At 35.9% G+C, this 24115-nt stretch overlaps 2 protein-coding genes across 2 annotated transcripts in view; both read right to left on the bottom strand.

Moving 5' to 3' along the window:
* Nucleotides 1-1121: 1121 nt before the first annotated feature.
* LOC117325804 (mitochondrial ornithine transporter 1-like) lies at nt 1122-11097 on the bottom strand. Its single transcript, XM_033882284.1, has 8 exons — nt 10971-11097; nt 8421-8574; nt 8072-8140; nt 6918-6980; nt 6699-6771; nt 6188-6235; nt 5203-5408; nt 1122-4875 (listed from the first exon to the last, which is right to left on the bottom strand). Exons 1-8 carry the CDS (start codon nt 11026-11028, stop codon nt 4698-4700), a joined length of 849 nt encoding a protein of 282 aa, XP_033738175.1. The 5' UTR covers nt 11029-11097; the 3' UTR covers nt 1122-4697.
* A 3139-nt stretch (nt 11098-14236) lies between these two features.
* Nucleotides 14237-24115, bottom strand: part of LOC117325803 (RNA helicase aquarius-like) — a 32632-nt gene continuing 22753 nt past the window's right edge. The window contains 11 exon segments of the mRNA XM_033882282.1: nt 14237-14911; nt 15616-15738; nt 16660-16722; nt 16989-17100; nt 18781-18866; nt 19736-19810; nt 19812-19907; nt 21909-22080; nt 22514-22701; nt 23035-23106; nt 23296-23433. Coding sequence (XP_033738173.1) covers nt 14876-14911; nt 15616-15738; nt 16660-16722; nt 16989-17100; nt 18781-18866; nt 19736-19810; nt 19812-19907; nt 21909-22080; nt 22514-22701; nt 23035-23106; nt 23296-23433 — 1161 coding nt within the window. The 3' untranslated portion in view covers nt 14237-14875.

The raw sequence follows: 24115 nt of genomic DNA, 5'->3' as shown, positions 1-24115 counted from the left end.
TAAATTAGTTTTAAATCCATTCATATCTGTATGACAAGTATTGAATTAAAGGAATCGCATCTATTTCCCCTATTGGGCCACGCATCTTTGGCCCCTTGGGGGTCAGAGTCACCATTTATGCAAAGTCTGTTCCCCCTTCCCCCAAGGATGTTTCTGACCAAATTGGGATCAAATCCATTCATAACTTTATGACAAGTAGTGATTTAAAGGCATTACCTCTTTTTCCCCTATTGGGCCCCGCCCCTTTGGCCCCTTGGGGGTCAGAGTCACCATTTATGCAAAATCTGTTCCCCTTCCCCAAGGATGTTTCCGACTAAATTGGTTTTAAATCCATTCATATCTGTATGACAAGTAGCGATTTAAAGGCATTACCTCTATTTCCCCTATTGGGCCCCGTCCCTTTGGCCCCTTGGGGGTCAGAGTCACCATTTATGCAAAATCTGTTCCCCTTCCCCCAAGGATGTTTCCGACTAAATTGGGTTTAAATCTATTCATATCTGTATGACAAGTATTGAATTAAAGGAATCGCATCTATTTCCCCTATTGGGCCCCGCCCCTCCGGCCCCTTGGGGGTCAGAGTCACCATTTATGCAAAATCTGTTCCCCTTTCTCCCAAGGATGTTTTTGATTACATTTGGATCAAATCCATTTCTAACTTTATGACTAGTAGCGATTTAAAGGCATTACCTCAATTTCCCCTATTGGGCCCCGCCCCTTTGGCTCCTTGGGGGTCAGAGTCACCATTTATGCAAAATCTGTTCCCCTTCCCCCAATGATGTTTCTGACCAAATTGGGTTTAAATCCATTCATAACTTTATGACAAGTAGCGATTTTAAGGAATTGCCTCAATTTCCCCTACTGGGCCCCGCCCCTCTGGCCCCTTGGGGGTCAGAGTCACCCCCCAAGGATGTTTCTGACCAAATTTGGATAAAATCCATTTATAACTTGATGACTAGTAGCGATTTAAAGGAATTGCTTCAATTTCCCCTATTGGGCCCCATCTCTCCGGCCCCTTGGGGGTCAGAGTCACCATTTATGCAAAATCTTATCCCTTTCCGTCAAGGATGTTTCTGACCAAATTTGGTCAAAATCCAATAAGAACTTTATGACTAGTAGTGATTTGAAGCAAATGTTGACGGACGACGGACGGACGACGGACGCTGCGCCATGACATAAGCTCACCGGACCTTCGGTCCAGGTGAGCTAAAAAAAAAAACAATGCACAACTGTAACAAAGAAGAACTTGTGTGTGATTTGAGGAAGTCCCTTTTAAACTAATACTTTCTATTTACAAACTTTAGCTTACAAAATCGAAGTTGTCTACTTAATTGTTAGCCATCTTAGTTTCTGATCATTCCTAATGCAAGTGACCATGGCAACATGCATGTCAAAAATTCCCATTCCCATAGAACTAAGAAATAGCACTAAAAAGCATTGCTTATCAGGATTGACAAAGAATATATAAACAACCTGCCTTCAAAAAATATACAAGCAGTGAATTTTATGTGCAATTTGAGAAAAACAACTTACATCAGTTAATAAAATATTTGTATAAAAAAGATCACATCACACACTTAGTCTAAGAGTACAGGTATATAAGTATAAATACATGGATTTTTACATATCAACAAGGCAGTATATCACACAGGGTAGAATAATGCTGCATTATCATGTAAATATTGATATATAAAATGAGAAACAACATTTCATCGACTTAATAAAACAAGTATTAGGACCATGAGACAAACAATGAGATTCTGACATGTAAATTTGCAACTGATATGAAACCAACATATTGAGATTTATTTTCTTTTAATGTTATTGTAAAGTTTATTCTGGATATTTCCAACTGAAAAATTTTATTGGTAGGAAAGTCTCCTGTATTCAGTCAGCTTTACATTTAACATTTAAAGTTATTTCAGCCATGCACTTGTGAGAACTTATTTCTAAAATCTAGAAAATAGTTATAATTTCATCTTGGTTATTACAGTAAATACAAATTCAGAGTTATAATTAAAAAAAATTACTAAATGACTGACAGCTGTTCATATACACAACTTAGTGGTAATCTTACTTGTGCTCTAGAAATATTGCGCTAAGTATGGTTTCAATATATACCCGTTCTAAGGAAAAAAATGTTGGTGAACAAAGTCATCATTGCAGTAATATGTTATTTGATAAATGCTCTTTAGATTTCAATGTGGTCAAATTATGCTCAAATTAAACCTTTCTGTGCACAGAGAGGAAAATTAATAAAACGAAATTCAACTCGCACCCCACAATTTAACAGACAAAATGAAACTCAACCCACACCCCACAAGATAACAGACAAATAGAAACTCAACCCTCAACCTACAAGTTAACAGACAAAAGCAAACTCAATCCTACAAGATAACCGACAAAATGAAACTCAACCCTCAACCCCACAAGATAACGGACAAAAGGAAACTCAACCCACACCCCACTGTGGGCCAGAAGTTAACGGACAAAAGATTAAACCCCACAAGTTGATCCAGGAAATGTACTTTAACAATAACATTGCACATTGTTCTCTTTGTTGAATACTGTCTGTTTATCGGTTATATAGTTAAAGTAAAGGACTGTTTACCGGTTATATAGTTAAAGTAAAGGACTGTTTACCAGTTATATAGTTAAAATAAAGGACTGTTTACTGGTTATATAGTTAAAGTAAAGGACTGTTTACCGGTTATATAGTTAAAGTAAAGGACTATTTACCGGTTATATAGTTAAAGTAAAGGACTGTTTACCGGTTATATAGTAAAAAGTAAAGGACTGTTTACCGGTAATACAGTAAAAAGTAAAGGACTGTTTACCGGTTATATAGTTAAAGTAAAGGACTGTTTACCGGTTATATAGTTAAAGTAAAGGACTGTTTACCGGTTATATAGTTAAAGTAAAGGACTGTTTACCGGTTATACAGTAAAAGTAAAGGACTGTTTACCGGTTATATAGTTAAAGTAAAGGACTGTTTACCGGTTATATAGTTAAAGTAAAGGACTGTTTACCGGTTATATAGTTAAAGTAAAGGACTGTTTACCGGTTATATAGTTAAAGTAAAGGACTGTTTACCGGTTATATAGTTAAAGTAAAGGACTGTTTACCGGTTATATAGTTAAAGTAAAGGACTGTTTACCGGTTATATAGTAAAAGTAAAGGACTGTTTACCGGTTATATAGTTAAAGTAAAGGACTGTTTACCGGTTATATATTTAAAGTAAAGGACTGTTTACTGGTTATATAGTTAAAGTAAAGGACTGTTTACTGGTTATATAGTAAAAAGTAAAGGACTGTTTACCGGTTATATAGTTAAAAGTAAAGGACTGTTTACTGGTTATATAGTAAAAGTAAAGGACTGTTTACTGGTTATATAGTAAAAAGTAAAGGACTGTTTACTGGTTATATATTTAAAGTAAAGGACTGTTTACCGGTTATATAGTAAAAGTAAAGGACTGTTTACCGGTTATATAGTAAAAAGTAAAGGACTGTATACTGGTTATATAGTAAAGTAAAGGACTGTTTACTGGTTATATAGTTAAAGTAAAGGACTGTTTACTGGTTATATAGTCAAAGTAAAGGACTGTTTACCGGTTATATAGTTAAAGTAAAGGACTATTTACCGGTTATATAGTTAAAGTAAAGGACTGTTTACCGGTTATATAGTTAAAGTAAAGGAGCAGTGAGAAGGAGGTTAATAAAGCCACACTACCTGGCTTGATAATATCAAAATTAAAAACAAAACAGAAATTATAAAATATGTAAATATGACATCAAAACGTTGAGGTTTAATACCCCTCCATAATTTACAAACTCCTTAAAGTAAAATTCTGAAGAAAAAACAAATAATCTCAAAGTTATTTACAGATAAAACACTTGCCAAAAACATCCATCCTTCAATATCAGTACATAATGATAACATATTCATACATAAAAAATACAAAACAATTGTATAACAAGTTATGTTTTTCTAAAAGTAATATTCGATAGTAAAAGATAGTTTTTTGTAATTCCATGGTGTTGCCTTCGTAAAATTATATTGGTGAACATTGTTGTCTTTGGTGAATACTGCCTGTTTACCGGTTATATAGTTAAAGTACAGGAGCAGTGAGAATGAGGTTAATAAAACCACACTACCTGATAATATCAAAATTAAAAACAAAACAAAATCATACAATATGTAAATATGACATCAAAGCGTTGAGTTTTCAATACCCCTCCATAATTTACAAACTCTAAAAACAGAAAAAAAACAAAGTTTTTTGCATTGAAAAATGTTAACCAAAAACATCTTCAATATTGGTACATCATAATATCACATTCATACTTAAATGATACAAAACAATTGTATAACAACTTCAGTTTAAAAAAAAATAACACTTGATAGAAAGATAAATTTCATTTCTAAAGTGTTGTCATGGTAAAACATTTTGTAACAAGGAAGATTAAATGAGGCTACTATATCCAAAACTTGTGATATATTTCTATGTAGAGAAAAGAATGGTTGTCAATAATATTGTATTTCTGTTTCAAAAGATATAACCATACCACAGTGTTGTGGAATGTTGAAAGTTAGATGGCATATCATTTCTTATTCAAACAAATATTTTGATCATTTTGAGCTGTAAAAATGTCATATCTTAGAAAAATCTCAAAAAACCATATGTGAGATGGTGACTTGCTTCAGGAGTCACGCAGTCCCATTTCGGAAACCTTTTTCTGTGCATATGACATCACAATCATGCTTGTTCCATTGGCCAGGAAGCTACGAATTGTGCCGGGCATGATTCCACGATATAAAGCAAAGAATCCTCCCCTCTCTCTGATTATAAGCTTCATCCTCTGCAAGACTGACATTTTACTAAAAGAAACAATGGCATGTATAGTCCATGATTTATACAACATATATTTCACAACTCACAATGTTTACTATCAATATTTCAACATTTCATACTTAAAATGTTTGTATTTGTCCTTTTAGGAAAAAAATGAATTTTGATAATGCTCAAAGATCAATTAATACTTATTTAAAAATACATTTTTTTTTTCAAAATTGGAAATTTGATGTTGTTTTTACATAATATGAAATAACCAGATGCCCATTATAGACAGGTTTTGTAGTGTAACATCCTATCAACAGCTAAGGATGACTATAGACAGGTATTCTTCATACACAAGTGATATTTACTTTCCATAGTCAGCCTGGACTTGACATTTCATGTACTCAAGTGGCCAAACAATCCACCAAGCTGCAGTTGCTGCCAAGCCAGATGTGAGGAAGGGGCCGAGGATTGGCTGTTTGAAGAGATCGGGGAAATGTCGCCGGATAGAATCCACCAACATAAAGTAGGTAGTCATAAGTCCAATGGTCCTGGCCCAGGTCACTCCAAAGCCCTACAATCAATTCACACAATCAAAGCCCTACAATCAATTCACACAATCAAAGCCCTACAATCAATTCACACAATCAAAGCCCTACAATCAATTCACACAATCAAAGCCCTACAATCAATTTACACAATGGAGTGTAAGAATTATTGTACAGTAGGTATACAAAGAAAGTTCTTATGCAACTTTTGGTGATTTTTTCTTGTCATTTGACAAAAAAAAATCTGAAAGTATTGTTGATGATTGAAGCAGAATAATTTTGGAAGTGTTTAATACTATAGGAAGAAAAATATATCTGTCTACTGCTCAGATTTACTCTCATCCAGTTATTTTTCCCGCAAGCAATTCACTTGTCCACTGTACTTCACCAAATTTACTGACAACTTCATCAACTGAATAGTACATGTATATACAATGTACTACTTGTGCAGTAGAAATTTCATCAAACATTTTACCATATTTGATACATCCAGGAGGCCAACACATTAGCAAAGTAAGTGGCAGATCATTGCAGGACATAAGGCTCATTACCAAACATTGGTTAATGATGCTTGCTAGATAAATTTGGAAAGAGGTATATTAAAAGAACACTGACTATCATACAGATAAAATTTTGACTGACAGTAAATATTCATTTCCATTATCTGGCTGGTTCAGCTGTTGGTGGCCATGGGTTGCTTTTGTTTTCAAATATTCTTTATTTGGTGGCTGGTTCAGCTGTTGGTGGCCATGGGTTGCTTTTGTTTTCAAATATTCTTTATTTGGTTGGAATGGTTACTACTTACTGTGTAAACCTTTCGGAGTTGCCATGTTTGTTGTGTCTGGCGTCTCACCTTAAACAATACAGAAATATTAACATTACCAGGTTACCATGAAACCATAGATAATTTTATTTTTCAAGTAATTATTACATTTCAATAATGTATCGAATGTCAAGCTAAATCACAAAATTAAGCATTCTATCAAAATCATATATGAAAGTTTACAACTATATACATGTACTTGTTTCCCCATTCCCTTGACGTTTGCATGTTATAACTGAATCAAATTATTGAATAGATATTGTTGAATTAAACATCATCTAAATTATTCAGAGGTCAGGTATATTATAGAATTAAGAGTTTCGTAGTGACATGACATCTCTATGAATTATATCAAATTCAATACTTTTACTTCAGTAATTTTTTAATTTTTTTACCAAATACATTTTTACATTGATCAGAAAGCTATATGATATATAACATCTATAATATACACTGTATAGGTCTGTGTATTAATATATAATATACTGTTCACCTTTGCATACTCGAGGGGTGTCTCTATGATAGCTCGGGAAGTAGAAGCGATAACACCAGCACCCACAACTCTCCTAAAGATGAAAAACATAATGAGTGAATGACATCAAGGAAGACTACTTACTATTCAGGATGAATTAATGACAAGAGATAAAATATTGTCTGCGTATAGAATTTTCATAAAAACTGGTGTCATAACTTCCCTACACAACTTACTTACAATTGTAATCCAGCTAGTCCGGGAATCTCATGGCGGCCTACAGGATTGTCAAAGTAGGTATACCTACAACAGAGAAGGCCTTAGTAAGTTGCAATAACTTGTGCCTAATCCCTTTTCCTTTATTGAAATAAAATATGTTTAAAGTAAGTACAACAGATGAATGTTAAAGCTTCATTGAGGAAGAAGAGTGTCTTTGAGACACAATATACAGCCATCACTATGTGTTTCAGTATAGTTCCATTCCAAAGGTTAATGATTTATTCCAATGTGTAAAATGTAGATTTGCACAAAGCATGCAGACTCTGTACAAAAAAATTGATGATTTTAGGTCCCTGACAGGAAATATACACTACAACACCATCCCACCTCAAGATGTCTTAGTACAATGTATACAGAAGATGTACAAAGTTTGATCATTCTAGATGAAGATCGAATGAATCAATGGTTGGAAAAAAGAAATAAAAAATTAGCAATAAATTTGTAGTAAATGCATAAAGTATAGAAACCCTTGCCAGGTATGTTAAACTGATTCTAGATCATGAAAGTTACGCTCTGGACAAGATAAACAAAGTGCAATAACATCGTAATGAAGGTAGAATTTAAGTCATCCTTTTAAGCTGTAGCATGCCCCTATCCCAAGGGAAGGTACGCCTGATGAAGGACCTTAAAGGGCAATAACTCTGTAAGGAGGTGCAAGACACTGTCTTTATTTTAAAAATTTGGCGAGGTGCACTATTTTAATAAGCAGCACAACCCTATAAACGTAATGTACATATGTATGTTGTACAAGTATTTCATGAACATATTTTAACTTACAGCAGGAAATGTTCCCATTACAATGAAAGCTGGTAAAAAATGGTGATTTAGATACATATTCTAAAATTTTGCCTCCCTCTATGATTAAACATATTGTTTTTATTACACATTTTATTTCTGACCAAATCTTACCTAATAATTATGCAGATGTATAGTTTGGTAGGCTTAAATAAGCTGGGATCAAGCTAATTGAAATATGGTATTAAAGCTTAATAATAAATAACTGACTTTTTTCATTATGTTACAAAAGTAGGTTGACATTCATTGATAATCATTCATATATTCTTTGTGTTCACTTTTATATATTATAACAAAGCTACTGTTGTAACTGTACCTACATCGCTTCAAACACAGCAAACTGGGTTGACCTGTAGATCCCTGAGCCCCAAAGCGGTGGTATACATCCCCTGTGAAAACAAAAATAATTGTAGTTATCAACCACTAGCTACTTGTAATTTCTTGGAGGTCATATAAATTTCAGAGCTATATGGAACATGTTATAAAATTAAGATAAGAAATTGATTTTGCACAACACTTGTAAAACCTGTAGATCTTTCAAAACCAAAAAAAAAAAAAACATTTATTTCAAACTAAATTCTCTACTTCAGTTTTCATTGAAAAACACTTTTAAATATTTCATATGTAATGAATTAGGAATGAAAGAACAATTCAAACATGATTACCAACCTGTACAAACCGATAACACCCTGTGTACGCAGTGTCTTTGTCAGAGTCTGGAACATGTTGGTTTTCTCATAGCCAACCTGTCCCTGCATTTTTGTTTTGATGGTATCAAAGGGATGTCCCACACATGTATTGGTGAGGCCATAGAGAACTCCAACTAAAAACAAACAGTGAGCTGTTCATCAGATAATGTATTCCAACGTTATAGTCCTCGTAATAAAGAAATTAGTACTGTTTCCCCCCTAAAATCATGAAATCATAGTCAGTGTCCAGGTGTCTTTAATGCTAACATTATTCTAGTCACCAATGTTAAGAGTGATGTATAACATTTTAGTGAATCCTACTTTATATATACTTCCACATCAAGTCGAGCAGTACGGTGTGCTAGGTTAAGTATGTAATTGAGCCCAGTTGTTCAAAAGTTGATTAGCTTAATCACTTGATTAGTGAAAATTACATTTCTCCTTTACTTCAAATCATGTGTGTATATCCTTCAAAATCACCAGATAGGACGAGACTGGTAGGTGTTATAGTTTAAAGTTTTACCAGAAATTATTTTATCAGGATTTTAATATTGTTAACCAGGGCCCAGTTGTTCAAAAGGTGATTAGCCAAATCACTTTTTGAACAACTTGGCCCTGGTTAACATCATTTCTTAAAAAGAGGATAATGGAAGTTGTACTTGAAGGTACCACATCACAGGAGTAACATGTCACCTCTGGAGTGGCTCAAGGGTTGGTACTATGACCTCTTCTCTTCCTCTGTCATATAAATGACCTACCAAACTCTGTCAAATGACAAGTACAACGTTTTGCCAACAACTGCCTTCTGTATCACCAAATCAAAACATTCCATTATCACAACATCTTCCCAAAAGACCTACAAAATCTTTAAAGATGGGCTGATATATGGGGAAGGAAAATGTCATCAAAATTTTACAGCTTAAATAACCATATATTGGTAAATAAAAATCTTGATAAAATATTTGGCTCTACTTTGTGATGGTATAATGACGGTAGTTTGCTGATTTAAATGAGTCTGTGGTGGGACAGGAGACGATGCATGTGTCTGGTGGTAGTTTGTCCCACTCACATAGTTTTTAGAAAAATGAAGTTTTTCTAGCCAGGGTTTTGGAATATGGTGTAATTGAAATGAAATCTGGTGACTACGCCTGGAATACCTAGTAAGGGGAGTTAGCTTATCAGATTTCATTATAGCAACTTTGTTGTTGACAATGTTATATAACATGGTCTGAAGAGCATCTCTTCGTCTGTCTGCTAGGGGTTGCAATTTCATGTGGTCTATCATTTCAGACATGCTGGATGTGTGGTGATTTTACCGATGTTTGTTTAGGATATAGTGTGCAGCGCTGCGTTGAACCATTTCTATTTTGTCTAAGTCGGATTGGGTGTGTGGGTCCCATACTGTGCAGGCATACTCTAATGATGGTCGTACTAGTGATTTGTATACCTGCAGTTTGACTGATGTTGAGCCAATTTTGATATTTCGCCTCAGAAAGCCAAGAGTGGAATTTGCTTTTGGTATTGATATGGGAGTCCGATTTTAGGTCAGATAGGATGGTAACACCTAAATGCCAGCTAGAAAATAGTTTCTTAAGCGCAGAAAGATTCAGATCAGTCCCTCTAAAAACCCAACATCTAATAATTGATAATCAACACATTTCTCTCTCTCCCATTGTGTCATGCCATTGTAAGCCGGGGTGGGCAATCACAACCACAAAGCATGGCTCTGCACTATTTGTTTATTTGTATACACGAAAAACCTACAACATAAATACACAACCATCACACACAAATATAGAATAATCTATATCAGGAAACGAAAGTACAAACCATTCACACATGTATACACTTACCAGGCTCCCCGAGCATAGTCTGTGAGGACTGACTCCAGCGCTAACAATGTTAGATACATATGTTTCGCCAATCTGGACTGTTGCGAGTCCCAGTCTGGAGTGACTGTTGGCGGGTAGAAACAGAGGGCTTAGGGTGGGTAGGAAGGGAGTGTTGGGTAAAGTCTGTGGCAAGTCATACAGTCCGTTCGTCACTGGTCAAGCCTGAGATATACTCAGGACATGCACACTACACACGTGACCACATACACCATTCTACCACACTCACACAATAACAGGTACAAAGGCCCAGATATGTTAACCTGGGCTATATATGGTATTACCTCCCACATAACCAATGTAAACATTCTGACAGGCCAGACAATTATTCAGAATGTCCAAGACTATTTGTCAGAAAGTCTATTAATTTGATATCGGGGCCAGAGTTAACTCGGCTAATAGGCCTATTACATATTAATCTTGATGAAGCCTTTTTTGATACATGTTATATATATTTTTCATAATAGTGTTAGATCAGCTTCTTTTGTTGCTACCTTTGCATATATTGTACCTGAAAGTCTGATGTAAACAAAAATATGCAAGCTGCATGTGTGCGAAATGCAGCGACAGTCTAACAGTCGTCACCGTAATTAGGCCTTAGTACTGAGCGAATGAGTAACGTTATATCATATCAATTTTACCCCCTAAACCAATGGCGCCTTCCTTCACCCAGTGAGCTCTCTCTTCGTTGTGTGTCATTTTGATTACTCTGAGGTCACCGGTAAAATCAGGGAATCTGTTGGATCTCTGTTAACCTTTTATCCTGCAACTTGTGTTGTTTTTCCAACTTAAAACTCCGATCATGTGAACGCTTGAATGGCAAATGATCTGAATGCGAATATATTCAAGCGCCAAAGAGAAAAACTCCTTCTTGTTGATTGGTCAAAAATGGGGGTGTGTTATTCAACTTTCACTTTCGCAAAGATACTCTGCGGGGATTTTCAATCTCCCTTAATATCCGACCATTTATTTCTTGTTGAATATGAATATTATACCCGAGGGTACACATAAGTAGATGCGTTTCTCAGCAGGGAATGTGTTTCCCCCAGTTGTTTCACCACAGGTACCTAGTCACTCAACGAGGCTAGTACTGCAAGTCAACAAAATCCCATGGATGATGTACTGAGTCTCGGCTGAAATTTGGAACATTTCGTATAGAAAACAGAAAGAGTCGTTCTGGATAGTTCTATAGAATAGATCTGAGACTGGGTCACTCAGCTAACGGATCATGCTTCTTCATTGTTTATGTAATCTGCTATGGCTTCACGATTATTGTCGTGTTGAATTTGCTTTTTCTATTGTGCGCTGTCCCCTATCTTTCCGATTGCTAAAGCTGAGGACACACACCTGTATGACAATGTATATATAAGGATCAGTTTTGATCTCGCATTCCATTTTATATCGATATATTGGATATAGCTTTAACTATCTTATTATTGTAAGTTATATGGAACATTAAACGGGGTATCTCGTATGCTATAAAAGAAATCTTATGACCCTCAATGTATGTACCACCAATATACCTGAGAAAAAAGGACCCTGAGTTTTACAATGTTTAATTCAAAGGGAAAACGTTGATTGAAAGATGTACGCTGCGACATACCGCATACACTTTGTGCGGATTTGTGCACGGTGAACAAGTGATCATAATGATATATTACCTAAACTAAAGAATTTGGAACAGTGACTTCTTACATTATATCAGGAGTTAATGGCATTGTAAGAAGAATTATATGTCCGTGTACTCGTTTTTGTGCTACGATCGGTGTTAAACATACCAATTTAACATAATATGTGATTTAAGTGAATTTGCTGTTTTTACCTTCACAGGACAAAGCCATACAATATATTCAATATGTGTTGTTGATTATGTATGGATGCCTGCAGAACTGACAAAAATAGTATTTTTCTTTTAAATCATGGAAGTTAAATTTCTTTACCCTATTAATTTTACTCGGAATAGCAATTAATTTCTAGAACAGCCGTAAAAAAGGGAAATCTGTCATATTTGACAAATTTGTTTGTGAGTTTCAAAAGTGTGACAGTTTCCAAATGTTCATAATCACAAAACATCCTTTCATTAACCTTGTCAAAAATGTTAAGACTAGACACTATTTTCATAATTATAAATAAATATATTTATTTTAGTAGATATTTTTATGCATACTTTTCATATACATGTATGCTGATTTATATGGTGTTATTGTTACATTTATCTTTTATTTTTAGATATCTATTGATTTGGTCTTCCTAAATATACATTGAATTATCAGAACAGAATATATATATAACAGTTTTCACCAGAAGCAAAATATAAACTACATGTATGTAATTTTTTGTAACCAATAGGTCATACCCGAAAAAATAACCCATTTTATGAAAGGGAAATCAACCATTTCTAATCCAACATTAAACATGCAACCATTGGTACAAAGCTCACCTCTCATGGTATATCCCTATACCTCACACTAGAATTAGGGGGCGAGTTTACAAACTGGAATTGATATTGCAATAAATGTACAGTATTGTAACAAAAAAAAACATTTGCAATATTCAAAGGTAAAATAGACATAATCAAAATTAGGTTTTGGATTGTAGAAAGCATTGAAATAAACATTATTATGAAACATATTTGACTACGGGAAATAATACTAGTAGATAACCCTAATAGAAACCCTCAAACAAAAATACTAGAAACCTAGTACACTTATCAAGGAGTTTACTGATGTCTTGTACAAAAACTTGACATTTCAAAACCAACGCTGATGCCTTAGCCAGGGTGACATTATAAGTTCCCCCCTCTTTGAGAGGCGAGCTAAAAAATGAAACTCAATGATTTTTGGGTAATTTTGGCAACTTTTAGGATGTTTCATGTCTGTTATGTATTGATTGACTATTGGAACCTGATCAGATCCCAGTGAATATGAATTGATCTTAATCATTAAACTATAATTACTATAAACATTTCCTTGCTGTTGATGTTTTCTTCATGTTCTGTTATAACATCTCATACAAACCACTTTCACCAAAATGATCATTTTGATAGACAGAAATATTCACCATATCCCAAGGGGCCGTGATGGCTGAGTGGTTAAGGTGTCCCGACACTTTATCACTAGCCCTCCACCTCTGAGTTGCGAGTTCGAAACCTACGTTGCCAGGTACTGATCGTAGGCCACTGATTTTTCTCCGCTTTCCTCCACCTCCAAAAACCTGGCACGTCCTTAAATAAACCTGGCTGTTAATAGGACGTTAAACAAAACAAACAAACCAAACACCATATCCCAAGTTTTAATGGATGATAGAAAATTATATATACATGCATATATTTCTAGTTTGATTTTAATATTTATTCTGCAATACCCTCAACTGGCCTCTTACTGGAAATCAGAGGTTGGGCTTATCACAGAATGATGCACAAAATGTAAGTTTCAGGATAATCAGATACAATGTAATTAATGAAGTTGGTAGAGCAAGGAAGTTGAATCTATTTTTAGTAACAGTGACCTCATTTTGGACCGCAGATACTTGAAACCTGTAACTTGTTTAAGACATGATTAAGTAAGTGATTAATAAATTGTGTAGATTAAGGATGTCATATGGACATACATACTGACTGATCCCTATCTCCCCTCAGTGACTTAAACATAGCTACATGTACAACTGTTGTAATATGGACGATTTCATTGTTTGTTTGTTTGTTTGTTTGTGTTTTACGGCCCATCAACAACTAGGGTCATTTTAGGGTCTAAAGGACGATTTCATCATTCAGGACAGTTAATATTATAGATAAAATATCCTACCTATCTTGTCTGTGAAGGTTAAATCTCTGAGTACACCGTGAATACTTACGCTGCAGTATAAACTACAACTATTGTTGTTATGAAATCATAAAAAGACTCCCAAATTACATATCAATGAATTTATTCCATGATAAGTGATTGTGAATATGATAAATATGAATGAACCACCTGATAGAGGTTAGATGAATTTCACTTGGTGAATAGACAGAGTTTGTAACTTGATTATATCATTTGAAATTGCATCACTTCTATGCACTAATGGCAGTAAAAAACTTTCTCAGGACTTAACAAGTTTGGTATATCCAATATTTACCGGTGCTTGAATTTTAATAACAGTTGCCTGAAATGTTTTTTCACATCCGTAATTTGTTTGCATCTTGCTCCTTTCTGTCTGTTAGCAAATCAAAATCTCTTCAGCGATGATTACTAGACAGGGTATGACATTCGTTAAGTACGAATGATTCTCTATTCTGCCCCATCAGAACAATACTGTATCAGATCTGACAAAACAAGTCTACAGCTAATGCACAACTCCTCCAGTTCCTATACAGACTGACACATAGTGGTACCATAAAGTACCTGTTATTCAAATGTCTTCCAGATCTGTCGGACAATGTCAGTAACATTCTACATAGATCTGTGCCTCAACAGTTTTGTGTTGTTGGTAACACTGACATTGTTAAAAGCTGTTCTAGACCGATAAACATTTTCTTTTAACAGGCTTGACACTCTTCTCTTGCAGATCAGCTTTTCTTTGGTGGTTTCTGTAATGATTGAGCCTGAAATCAAAAATGTATTATAGTAAGAAATTCACTCAAGAAACAATACTCAATGAATATGAATGAAATCTGTTTTCAATGAATCTCGGTGAAAAGTTTCTACATGTGGACTGGTTATACTTTCAGGTTAATGTTGGAATAAAAGATACTGTTAACATAAATATTTCGGGATAATCATATTTTTCATCAGTTTTCACATTAAAAGCATTCCGCTGAACAATGACTGTGCTAATTGCATTACCTATAACAGATGCACCAATTCATCACTGCTCTATTCTGTTTAAATTCATATATGTGATAAAATTTGATTCCACTAAAAAAATATACATTAACAGTAACATATTGTTTTTATTAGACTAAAAGTGTTATAAAACGTTACAAACAATTTATTTTTAATTCTGATACAATGTATTATTTACATGGTTCAATATAAAACAATCCTTGCTTTTCTAGAAATATATCTGACCAGTCTAGCACTTCTACAATACAGCATTACAGGAACACGTTAACCAATACTCAAATCCTGTTCCCATATTTTTGCATCTAAAAGTGAAAACAAACGATATCCCCAAAACTGGTGTTTAACTAAAGAGTTAAATCAGTCAGACACCCCCCACCCTCACCTCTCCAGCCCAGCCCAGCCCAACCCACCCCCTTCCCCACCCCCAATTAAATGGTTTGTTCGCTGTAGTCAGGTGATATACCTCTGACATTCCACGCTGACTCATCATCATGGTGACCCTGGAGTTGTAGAGGTCAAACACAAACTGTGCCATATGTGACATGTCTTCCATAACCATTACACTGCCTTCTGCTGGCTCATTGATCTAAATGATAAAAAAAAGAAAATACATTAAACATATTTCACTTTTAAATTAAAACCACTTTTTAGTAGATTTCAGTGTCAAATTATTATTTGTGGCTTAAAAACTAAGATCTTTAAATTTATCATTGTATGAATTGGTATTGGCACCATATTAAGTTACTTAAATATAGAGTTAAATAAAAGCAAAGTGAACAGAGACTCAAATAGATATACCCCATCCCCTTATAAATAAAATAAATATGTCCAGGGCTTCATGAGATATCACGTATGTCACCTCTTTTTTAAGTGGTTAAGTGTGACATTGACCTTTAACCTTGACCAATGACCATCAAAATCTTATCAGGTGTAGACACTGATAGGGTGATATTATGTCTTAAATATGAAGTAAATCTGTCCCAGGGTTCATGAGATATTTATATAACCTTTTTTATTTTAAAAGTGATCAAGTGTGAACTTTGACCTTTGAACTTGACCGATGAATATCAAAAGCTCATCAGGTGTAGATAGACATTGATAGTGTGAAACTCTAGTGTGAGTATTAACTAAATCTGTCCAGCAGTTCATGACATATCATGTACATAGGCATTTATATTTCAAATATGGTCAAGTTTGACCTTTAACCTTAACCCATGACCACCAAAATCTAATCAGTAGCAGACCTTGATGTTGTGATGTGAATATGAACTAAAGCTGTCCAGGAATTAATGAGATATCCTGTACACAGGGTCGTCATGGACGCACAGACAGATGCACACATTCACAGACACACATACCACTTTACAGTGTACTTAAGTGGAGGTATAAATCCAGAAATTTAAACATTTACATTCAGGTCTGTAGGTTTTGCTTCAATTAAGAGTATACCAAAGGCTAAGAATGAAGTGACTCGTCATATTCAATATGTTCAGGAAATGTCACTCACCTTACGCTGTGTGGGATACATCTCTTGAGGAACGATTTGTAGCTTCTGTGGACGGGACATCAGCTGAAAGTTCAAGTATCTTCAAATTAGCAAGTGGTGCCAAGAAAATAATTACTGACAAGACTAACAATCCAATAAAATCCCACAAGGAAAGGCACAATGTGAAATACAGAGCTCAATAAATTAATTTTCCATGTTTCCGTAAAATTTAGGTTTTATAATGCTCTGTGCTTTGATGTCACTTTTCTGCAGCAGAACCATAAACAGAGTGCCTTACAGCTGATCCTAACTTTTTAAAGTATTATAGGAAATATGTGTTGGTGTTTTACCTTATTGAAGGCTGGAGTCAACTCGAAACAGTTGCTGAATAGGCTGACCCTGCCAAATACATACAGGCCAAGTCTAGCTCTGGACATGGCTACCACCAGACGTCTCACATCTCTGTAACAAACAAAGGAAGAACACATGTATTTAAACTCTCAAAGTAATTTTTATTTAAATAAGTATATAAATGATATATGTGCTTTTGAAAATCAACCAAAGAGGAAATCTACACTACACGATAGAGCTTGAAATATCAATCTGTGTATTGTGGCTATGGCTTCTGTGAGTTGTGGCTGTGGTCACTATGTATTTTGGTTGTTGTTAATATGAATTTTGACTGTGTTTACTGTGTATTGTGGCTGTAGCTACTGTGAATTGTGACTGTGTTTACTGTGAATTGTAGCTCTGGTTACTGTGAATTGTAGCTGTGGTTATTGTGAGCTGTGGCTGTGCTTACTGTGTATTGTGGCTGTGGTTATTGTGTATTGTGACTGTGGTTACTGTGTATTGTGGCTGAGCTTATTAGTCCCCTGCCGTTTGAAAAACGGGGGGGACTATAGGTTTACCCTCCGTCCGTCTGTTTGTCTGTCACGCAATAGTTGTCCGGACAACTCCTTCTAAAGTACTACTCCGATTTTAATGAAACTTGGTATACATGATCAGTATAACATGCAGTTGTGCATCCCACATTTTTTTTCCTCGAAAAACCAATTTTCAAAATGGCCGCCGACTTCTCATTGGTTGAGACTTGTTCGGACAACTCTTCCTAAAGAACTACTCTGATTTTAACGAAACTTGGTATACATGATCAGTATAACATGTAGTTGTGCATCCCACATTTTGTTTTTCGAAAAACCAATTTTCAATATGGCCGCCGACTTCTCATTGGTTGAGACTTGTCCGGACAACTCCTTCTAAAGTACTACTCCGATTTTAATGAAACTTGGTATACATGATCAGTATAACATGTAGTTGTGCATCCCACATTTTTTCTTTCGAAAAACCAATTTTCAAAATGGCCGCCGACTTCTCATTGGTTGAGACTTGTCCGGACAACTCCTCCTAAAGTACTACTCCGATTTTAACGAAACTTGGTATTCATGATCAGTATAACATGTAGTTGTGCATCCTGCATTTTTTTTCTTCGAAAAACCAATTTTCAAAATGGCCGCCGACTTCTCATTGGTTGAGGCGTGTCCGGACAATCCTAAAGTACTACTCCGATTTTAACGAAACTTGGTATACGTGATCAGTATAACACATAGTTTAAAAAATGGGAAATAAATAGTTGCACTCCTGGTTCAGGCAGGGGACTTTGTATTGCTGTTGCAATACTATCCATCCTTGTTGTGAGTTGTGGCTGTGGTTACTGTGAATTGTGGCTGTGCTTACTGTGAATTGTGGCTGTGGTTATTGTGTATTGTGGCTGTGGTTATTGTGTATTGTGGCTGTGGTTACTGTGAGTTGTGGCTTTGGTTATTGTGTATTGTGGCTGTGCTTACTGTGAATTGTGGGTGTGGTTATTGTGTATTGTGGCTGTGCTTACTGTGTATTGTGGCTGTGCTTACTGTGTATTGTGGCTGTGGTTATTGTGTATTGTGGCTGTGGTTACTGTGAGTTGTGGCTTTGGTTACTGTGTATTGTGGCTGTGGTTACTGTGTATTGTGGCTGTGGTTATTGTGAATTGTGGCTGTGGTTATTGTGAATTCTGACAGTAGTTACTGTGTATTGTGGCTGTGGACAGACAGATTTACTATCAATGAGCCCTCAATAATAAAAGAATAGTAACAAACTAACCTTAAGTGACCGACAGTCTTGGTTCTGACCAGTGACAGGATAATGTAATCATTCTGCTGGCCCTGGTATCTGTCCACAGTAGTCACCTGTTAAGGGAGGTAAGCACACATGAAAGCAAATCAATGTATTTGTTTTCATCCTGCAACTGCCACGGCATTGTCGCAATACACCCATCGTATATATTTTTGCTGTATACGGCAGTGACAGAAAACAGCTGTATTTTGGAATCTTAGCACGTGCGTCAGTTCGACTGACCTACTTCAAAGTGAAACTATGTTTAAAAGGCGGACATATTTCTGTCATTATTGACACCGTTTCACTTCAAAATGATTATTTTTTGATGATTATTTTTTATGACTGTTGCAGGATAAATAGAATACATGGTCAGTGTCTTAAAATATCAGCTGTATTTTTGGCTTGGGACAGAAAGACAAAATTGGCTCGCCAAGGCTCGCCACTTTTGTCTTTTTTTACCCTCGCCAAAATACAGCTTATATTTTACACTGACCATGTATTCTCTATATCTTTCTGTATAATATCTAAAGCATACATTTTATACACATCTTACCAAAATAATCTTCCCCTGAACATATATATTATAGTCAAAATGCAAAATAAGCATTCTTAGAGTATTGCTAAAGAAATATGTGTCTCTTATCCGCCCTCACTAAAAATAGTAACAGTGACCTTGACCTTGACCCAAATTCCCTGAAACTCGATCTTGATCTGTAGCTACTCATATTTACATTACATATTAACTTTCACCAACATATCGTGAAGCATGGCTGAGAAAAGTGCAGAAAACTGAGTGGACAGACGGACGGACAAACAGATGGGAGGTTTCACCAGTAGGGGACCAATAAACATTTGCAAGAAAATTGCTTTAAAATCTACCTCAACATTTACTCAGAATTAACAAACTACTTTGCAAATGATATAGGCCATAACTACCCACCTTATGTGGCTGCCCTATGAAAGGATTCTTCCCACACCGCTGGTAAATGACATCCCGTATCAGATGTTTCTGTCCCATTGTATGTAGTTAGGATGGCGATCTTCTCTGCAGGATAGCCCTGCATCCTCATGTACATAAACAGTGCAACAGCATACTCGGCCTCAGCCAGATTCTAAAGTACAAAGATTTAATTGAATGATTTAGAAATATTTAAATTAATATTTCAACAGTCTTCATGGTATTTAGAGAAAAATCTTTTTTATATATATTATATGTTTAAGTAACAAATGCTTAATCAGCAGAAACGCATCTTACATCCAGTAAACTTAAACAGATCTATGTAAAAGTTTTTCCTATTATAAACAAGAACAAATTTAAAAGAGCTTTGAAGAAGATAAAGCTGTTTAGTTACAAGAAGGTGATGTACTTTTTAACCCTTTATTGAGCTTTTAATTAAACAGAGCTAAACTTAGTCAAACAGCAACTAAGTCTGTAGATATGAGCCTGAAATAAATTCAAAATGTGTCGATAATTGTTTTCCATAATTTTTCTGATAATCGCCACACTTATGTAAATTTTATACCCTAAAGAACTTCCATAAAATGTCAACATCTGCAAGTGATTACTGACAAAAAAGAGACCAACCTTCCAGTCTATAGTGTGAACAAGAGGCCCAGAGGGCCTGTATCGCTCACCTGGTTTCATGAAATATTTGCCACTGTTATTGCTATGTCAATATATCATAGGCATTTTATATGGTTACATGAACATTGTTTTTATTGTAACTCTAAAAATGTCAATTTAGCCAAATTGATCCCTTTTGGCCCCGCCCCTCAGCTCCCCGGGGGTCAGCCCCACCAATTGTACAATTTTGAATCTCTACCCCAAGAGGATGCTACCAGGCGAATATGAGCGATATAAATATATCCATTGCTTAGAGAAGAAGTTGTTTATATCAATTTAGGCAAATTAACCCCTTCTGGCCCGCCCCTCAGCCCTCAGGGGGGTCAGTCCTATCATTTGTACAATTTTGAATCCCTACACCAAGGGGATATTACCAGTCAAATATGTGAGATATCCACTGCTTAGTTTCAGAGGAGAAGTTGTTTATATCAATTTAGCCAAACTGGCCCTTTTTGGCCCCGCCCCTAAGACACCCAGGGGGTTAGCCCCACCATTTGTACAATTTTGAATTCCTACTCCAAGTAGGTGCTACAAGTCAAATACGCGAGATATCCATTGCTTAGTTTCAGAGGAGAAGTTGTTTATATCAATTTAGCAAAATTGACCCTGTTTGGCCCCGCCCCTCAGTGCCCCGGGGGGTCAGCCCCACCATTTGTACAATTTTGAGTCCCCACTCAATAGTGATGCTACCAGGCAAATATGAGCGATATCCCTTGCTCGGTGTCAGAGAAGAAGTCGTTTATATCAATAGAGCCCAATTGACCACATTTGGCCCCGCCCCTCAGGCCCCTGGGGGGTCAGCCCCATCATTTGTACAATTTTGAATTCCCACCACATAGTGATGCTACCAGGCATATATCAGCAATATCCAATGCTTGGTTTCAGAGAAGAAGTTGTTTATATCAATATAGCCCGATTGACCTCATTTGGCCCCGCCCCAGAGGCCCCCAGGGGGCCAGCCCCATTATTTGTACAATTTTGAATCCCCACCCCATAGTGATGCTACCAAGCAAATATGAGCGATATCCATTGCTCGGTTTCAGAGAAGAAGTCGTTTATATCAAAATAGCTAAATAGACCCCTTTTGGCCCCGCCCCAGAGGCCCCCATGGGGTCAGCCCCATCATTTGTACAATTTTGAGTCCCCTACCCATAAGGATGCTTCTGACCAAATTTGGTGAAATTCCGATCAGCGGTTATGAAGAAGAAGTCAAATAAGTCAATTGTTGACAGACAGACGGACGACAGACGGACGACGGACGGACGACGGACGGACGGACGGACGGACGCCACGGTATGGCATAAGCTCACCTTGGTCCTTCGGACCAGGTGAGCTAATAAATGAAATGACAGATGCTATGAGCATTATATGACCTGGATTTTGACATGGAAAATTAAAGTGTATGAATCTACCATGAGAGATCAATATGAAGATTGTTAAGGATGTCATATCAGAAATCATAAAACATGCACAAGAGATATGAACCTACCTGAAAGAAGTATGGGTTGGGCTGGGTCTCCCCTACACCATTGAAGTCCTGGACGTCGATGAGCTGGAAGTCGTGGACAAATCCGGCATTAGCAAGGCGGTATTCTGGATTCATCATGACATGGGGTAGGTTCCCTAGTTTACGGTACCTCCAGTTATATAAACTTGATATACTGTAGAACAAATAAAATAAATATTTCATTAGTCACGTAGAATATTTCACGTCAATCTCTGTTGGATTGAAGACAGTAGTTTAAAAATCATTTTGAATGGATTTGTTTATTAACGTACAATAAGAAGACAAACAAGTCATCCAGGATAGTATATTGTACATTTGACATCTTGTATGTTGTTTTACAATGTGGAGAACTTATCTGTTTGCTCAGGATTTCGTGGCATTGTTAGCCCCGCTAGGTTAAATGACAAAGCCATCCTGGATATATTCACAAGCTGAAACATGGACGAAATATTACTGTGTGCTATATTTGGGTCATAATTTCAATTACTACAACAATTATACCAACTATTTTCTAATTCTCTTATTTTGTAATTCTACATATTAATCCTGAATCACAATCAATCAAACCCTAAAATGATCTCACTGACCTTGATCTAGCTCTGCCCTGGGCGTCAAGGTCGACAGTGGGAACCCCAAGTCTGACGAGGCGTGTGAAGAGCGACTGCTCCATGTTGGAGAATTTCTGGAAGGCCATGTTTTTGATGACTGGTGGAAGCTGGTGGTGGTCACCAATCATGATCCAGCGCTTCAGACGGTTTATGTTGTCCTCAGGGTTCTATGTCAACACAAGATGTTACGGTAAAATGATATTGGGAAAACAACAACTTCACAAAATTCTATTTCAGGACAGCAGGTTTTTATTTGTGAAAGTTTTATTAATGCTTGTTATGTGAAATTAAAATATTGATAGAACTAAATATGTTGTTCGGTGACTTTCAGATTTGTTGTAAACTGATATCTGCTGATATGCTATGATGTGAAAAAGTGGAGTGACAAACATAAGGTCGGTAAAGAAGTCTTCTAACGAGCTAGAATGATCGTTACAGTGAACCCAACCCTTAGAGGTATATTAAATGATTCATGTTTCATGTAATCAGTACATACAGACCTGTAGAAGGAGAGGGATAAAGGTTTCTATTTCCAGAATTTGGGCTGACTCCTCCATCAAAATGTTGTCAAACTGAAATAAAAAATAAACTCTTTGGTTTCTTCACATCAGATAAACATTGAAATGTTGTTTATCAAAGATATCAAAACTCCAACATCAAGCTAATTTACATGTTTAAGAACAGATGTCTGATAGATATGGAATTAATGTCTTTAGGTATCTATAAATGAAACACTTAATATGATAATTTTGGATAATTACCTTAAAGCCTGCTGCCACCAAGTCACGACGTTTGAGAGCAGCATGTGTACAGGTCATCGCAATGATTTTGGCTTCTTTAATCAACAGATAATTTGCTCTGTCGGAGCCACTCCTTAGCAGCTCAAATGCCCGAAACTCCTGTAAGCAAACAGCAATAAAACCAATGAAAGACATTATAATATGGAGGTGAAAAATGTCCCAAAATAATGACTTTCTCATTTTTTTTTACATACCAAATCAGTTTATCATGCTCATTTTGAACTCCATCTGAAAAATACTTTCTTTCTCTTTTTGACTCCATAGTGAGCTGTACCAACAAGACAACAATGGTTCTTTACAATCCTCTCACAATTAAGAGTTGTAATGCAGCACGATGCATCATAATACAATATCAACATTACAATTCAAACACTGTATTAAAATTCCACTAAAACTAGAACTGGAGAGAAAACATTTTCAAGAATGAAAACATAAACCTTTTTTCTGTCCTGTAACAAATCTTAACAACTCTGAATCTCCTTTCTACAAATATCATTTTGGTCGCATATCACGTAAATCTAGCTTATTAATAAGAAGCTGAATATATGAACAGTTTCTGGTTGATATAATGGCACACTTAGGATGAGGGCTGATGAAACTGGATAGAGATTGATCAATCATCACCAAAAAAGCTATTAAACACAAAGAGGAACTGATTCAAACAATACATGTGTATTTAAGGTCTAGTCAGAAAATTTCATCACAATAAAATGAAAAAGTGACACACGACAACGACAACAATGATGATGAGAGGGAGCTAACAATGACCTTGACCTTGGAT

This window comes from Pecten maximus, chromosome 4 (genome assembly GCF_902652985.1).
Source record: "Pecten maximus chromosome 4, xPecMax1.1, whole genome shotgun sequence".
NCBI classification, from domain to species: Eukaryota; Metazoa; Mollusca; class Bivalvia; order Pectinida; family Pectinidae; genus Pecten; species Pecten maximus.
The sequence above is the reverse complement of the archived record's forward strand: the minus strand, read 5'-3'. Positions and strand labels throughout refer to the sequence as shown.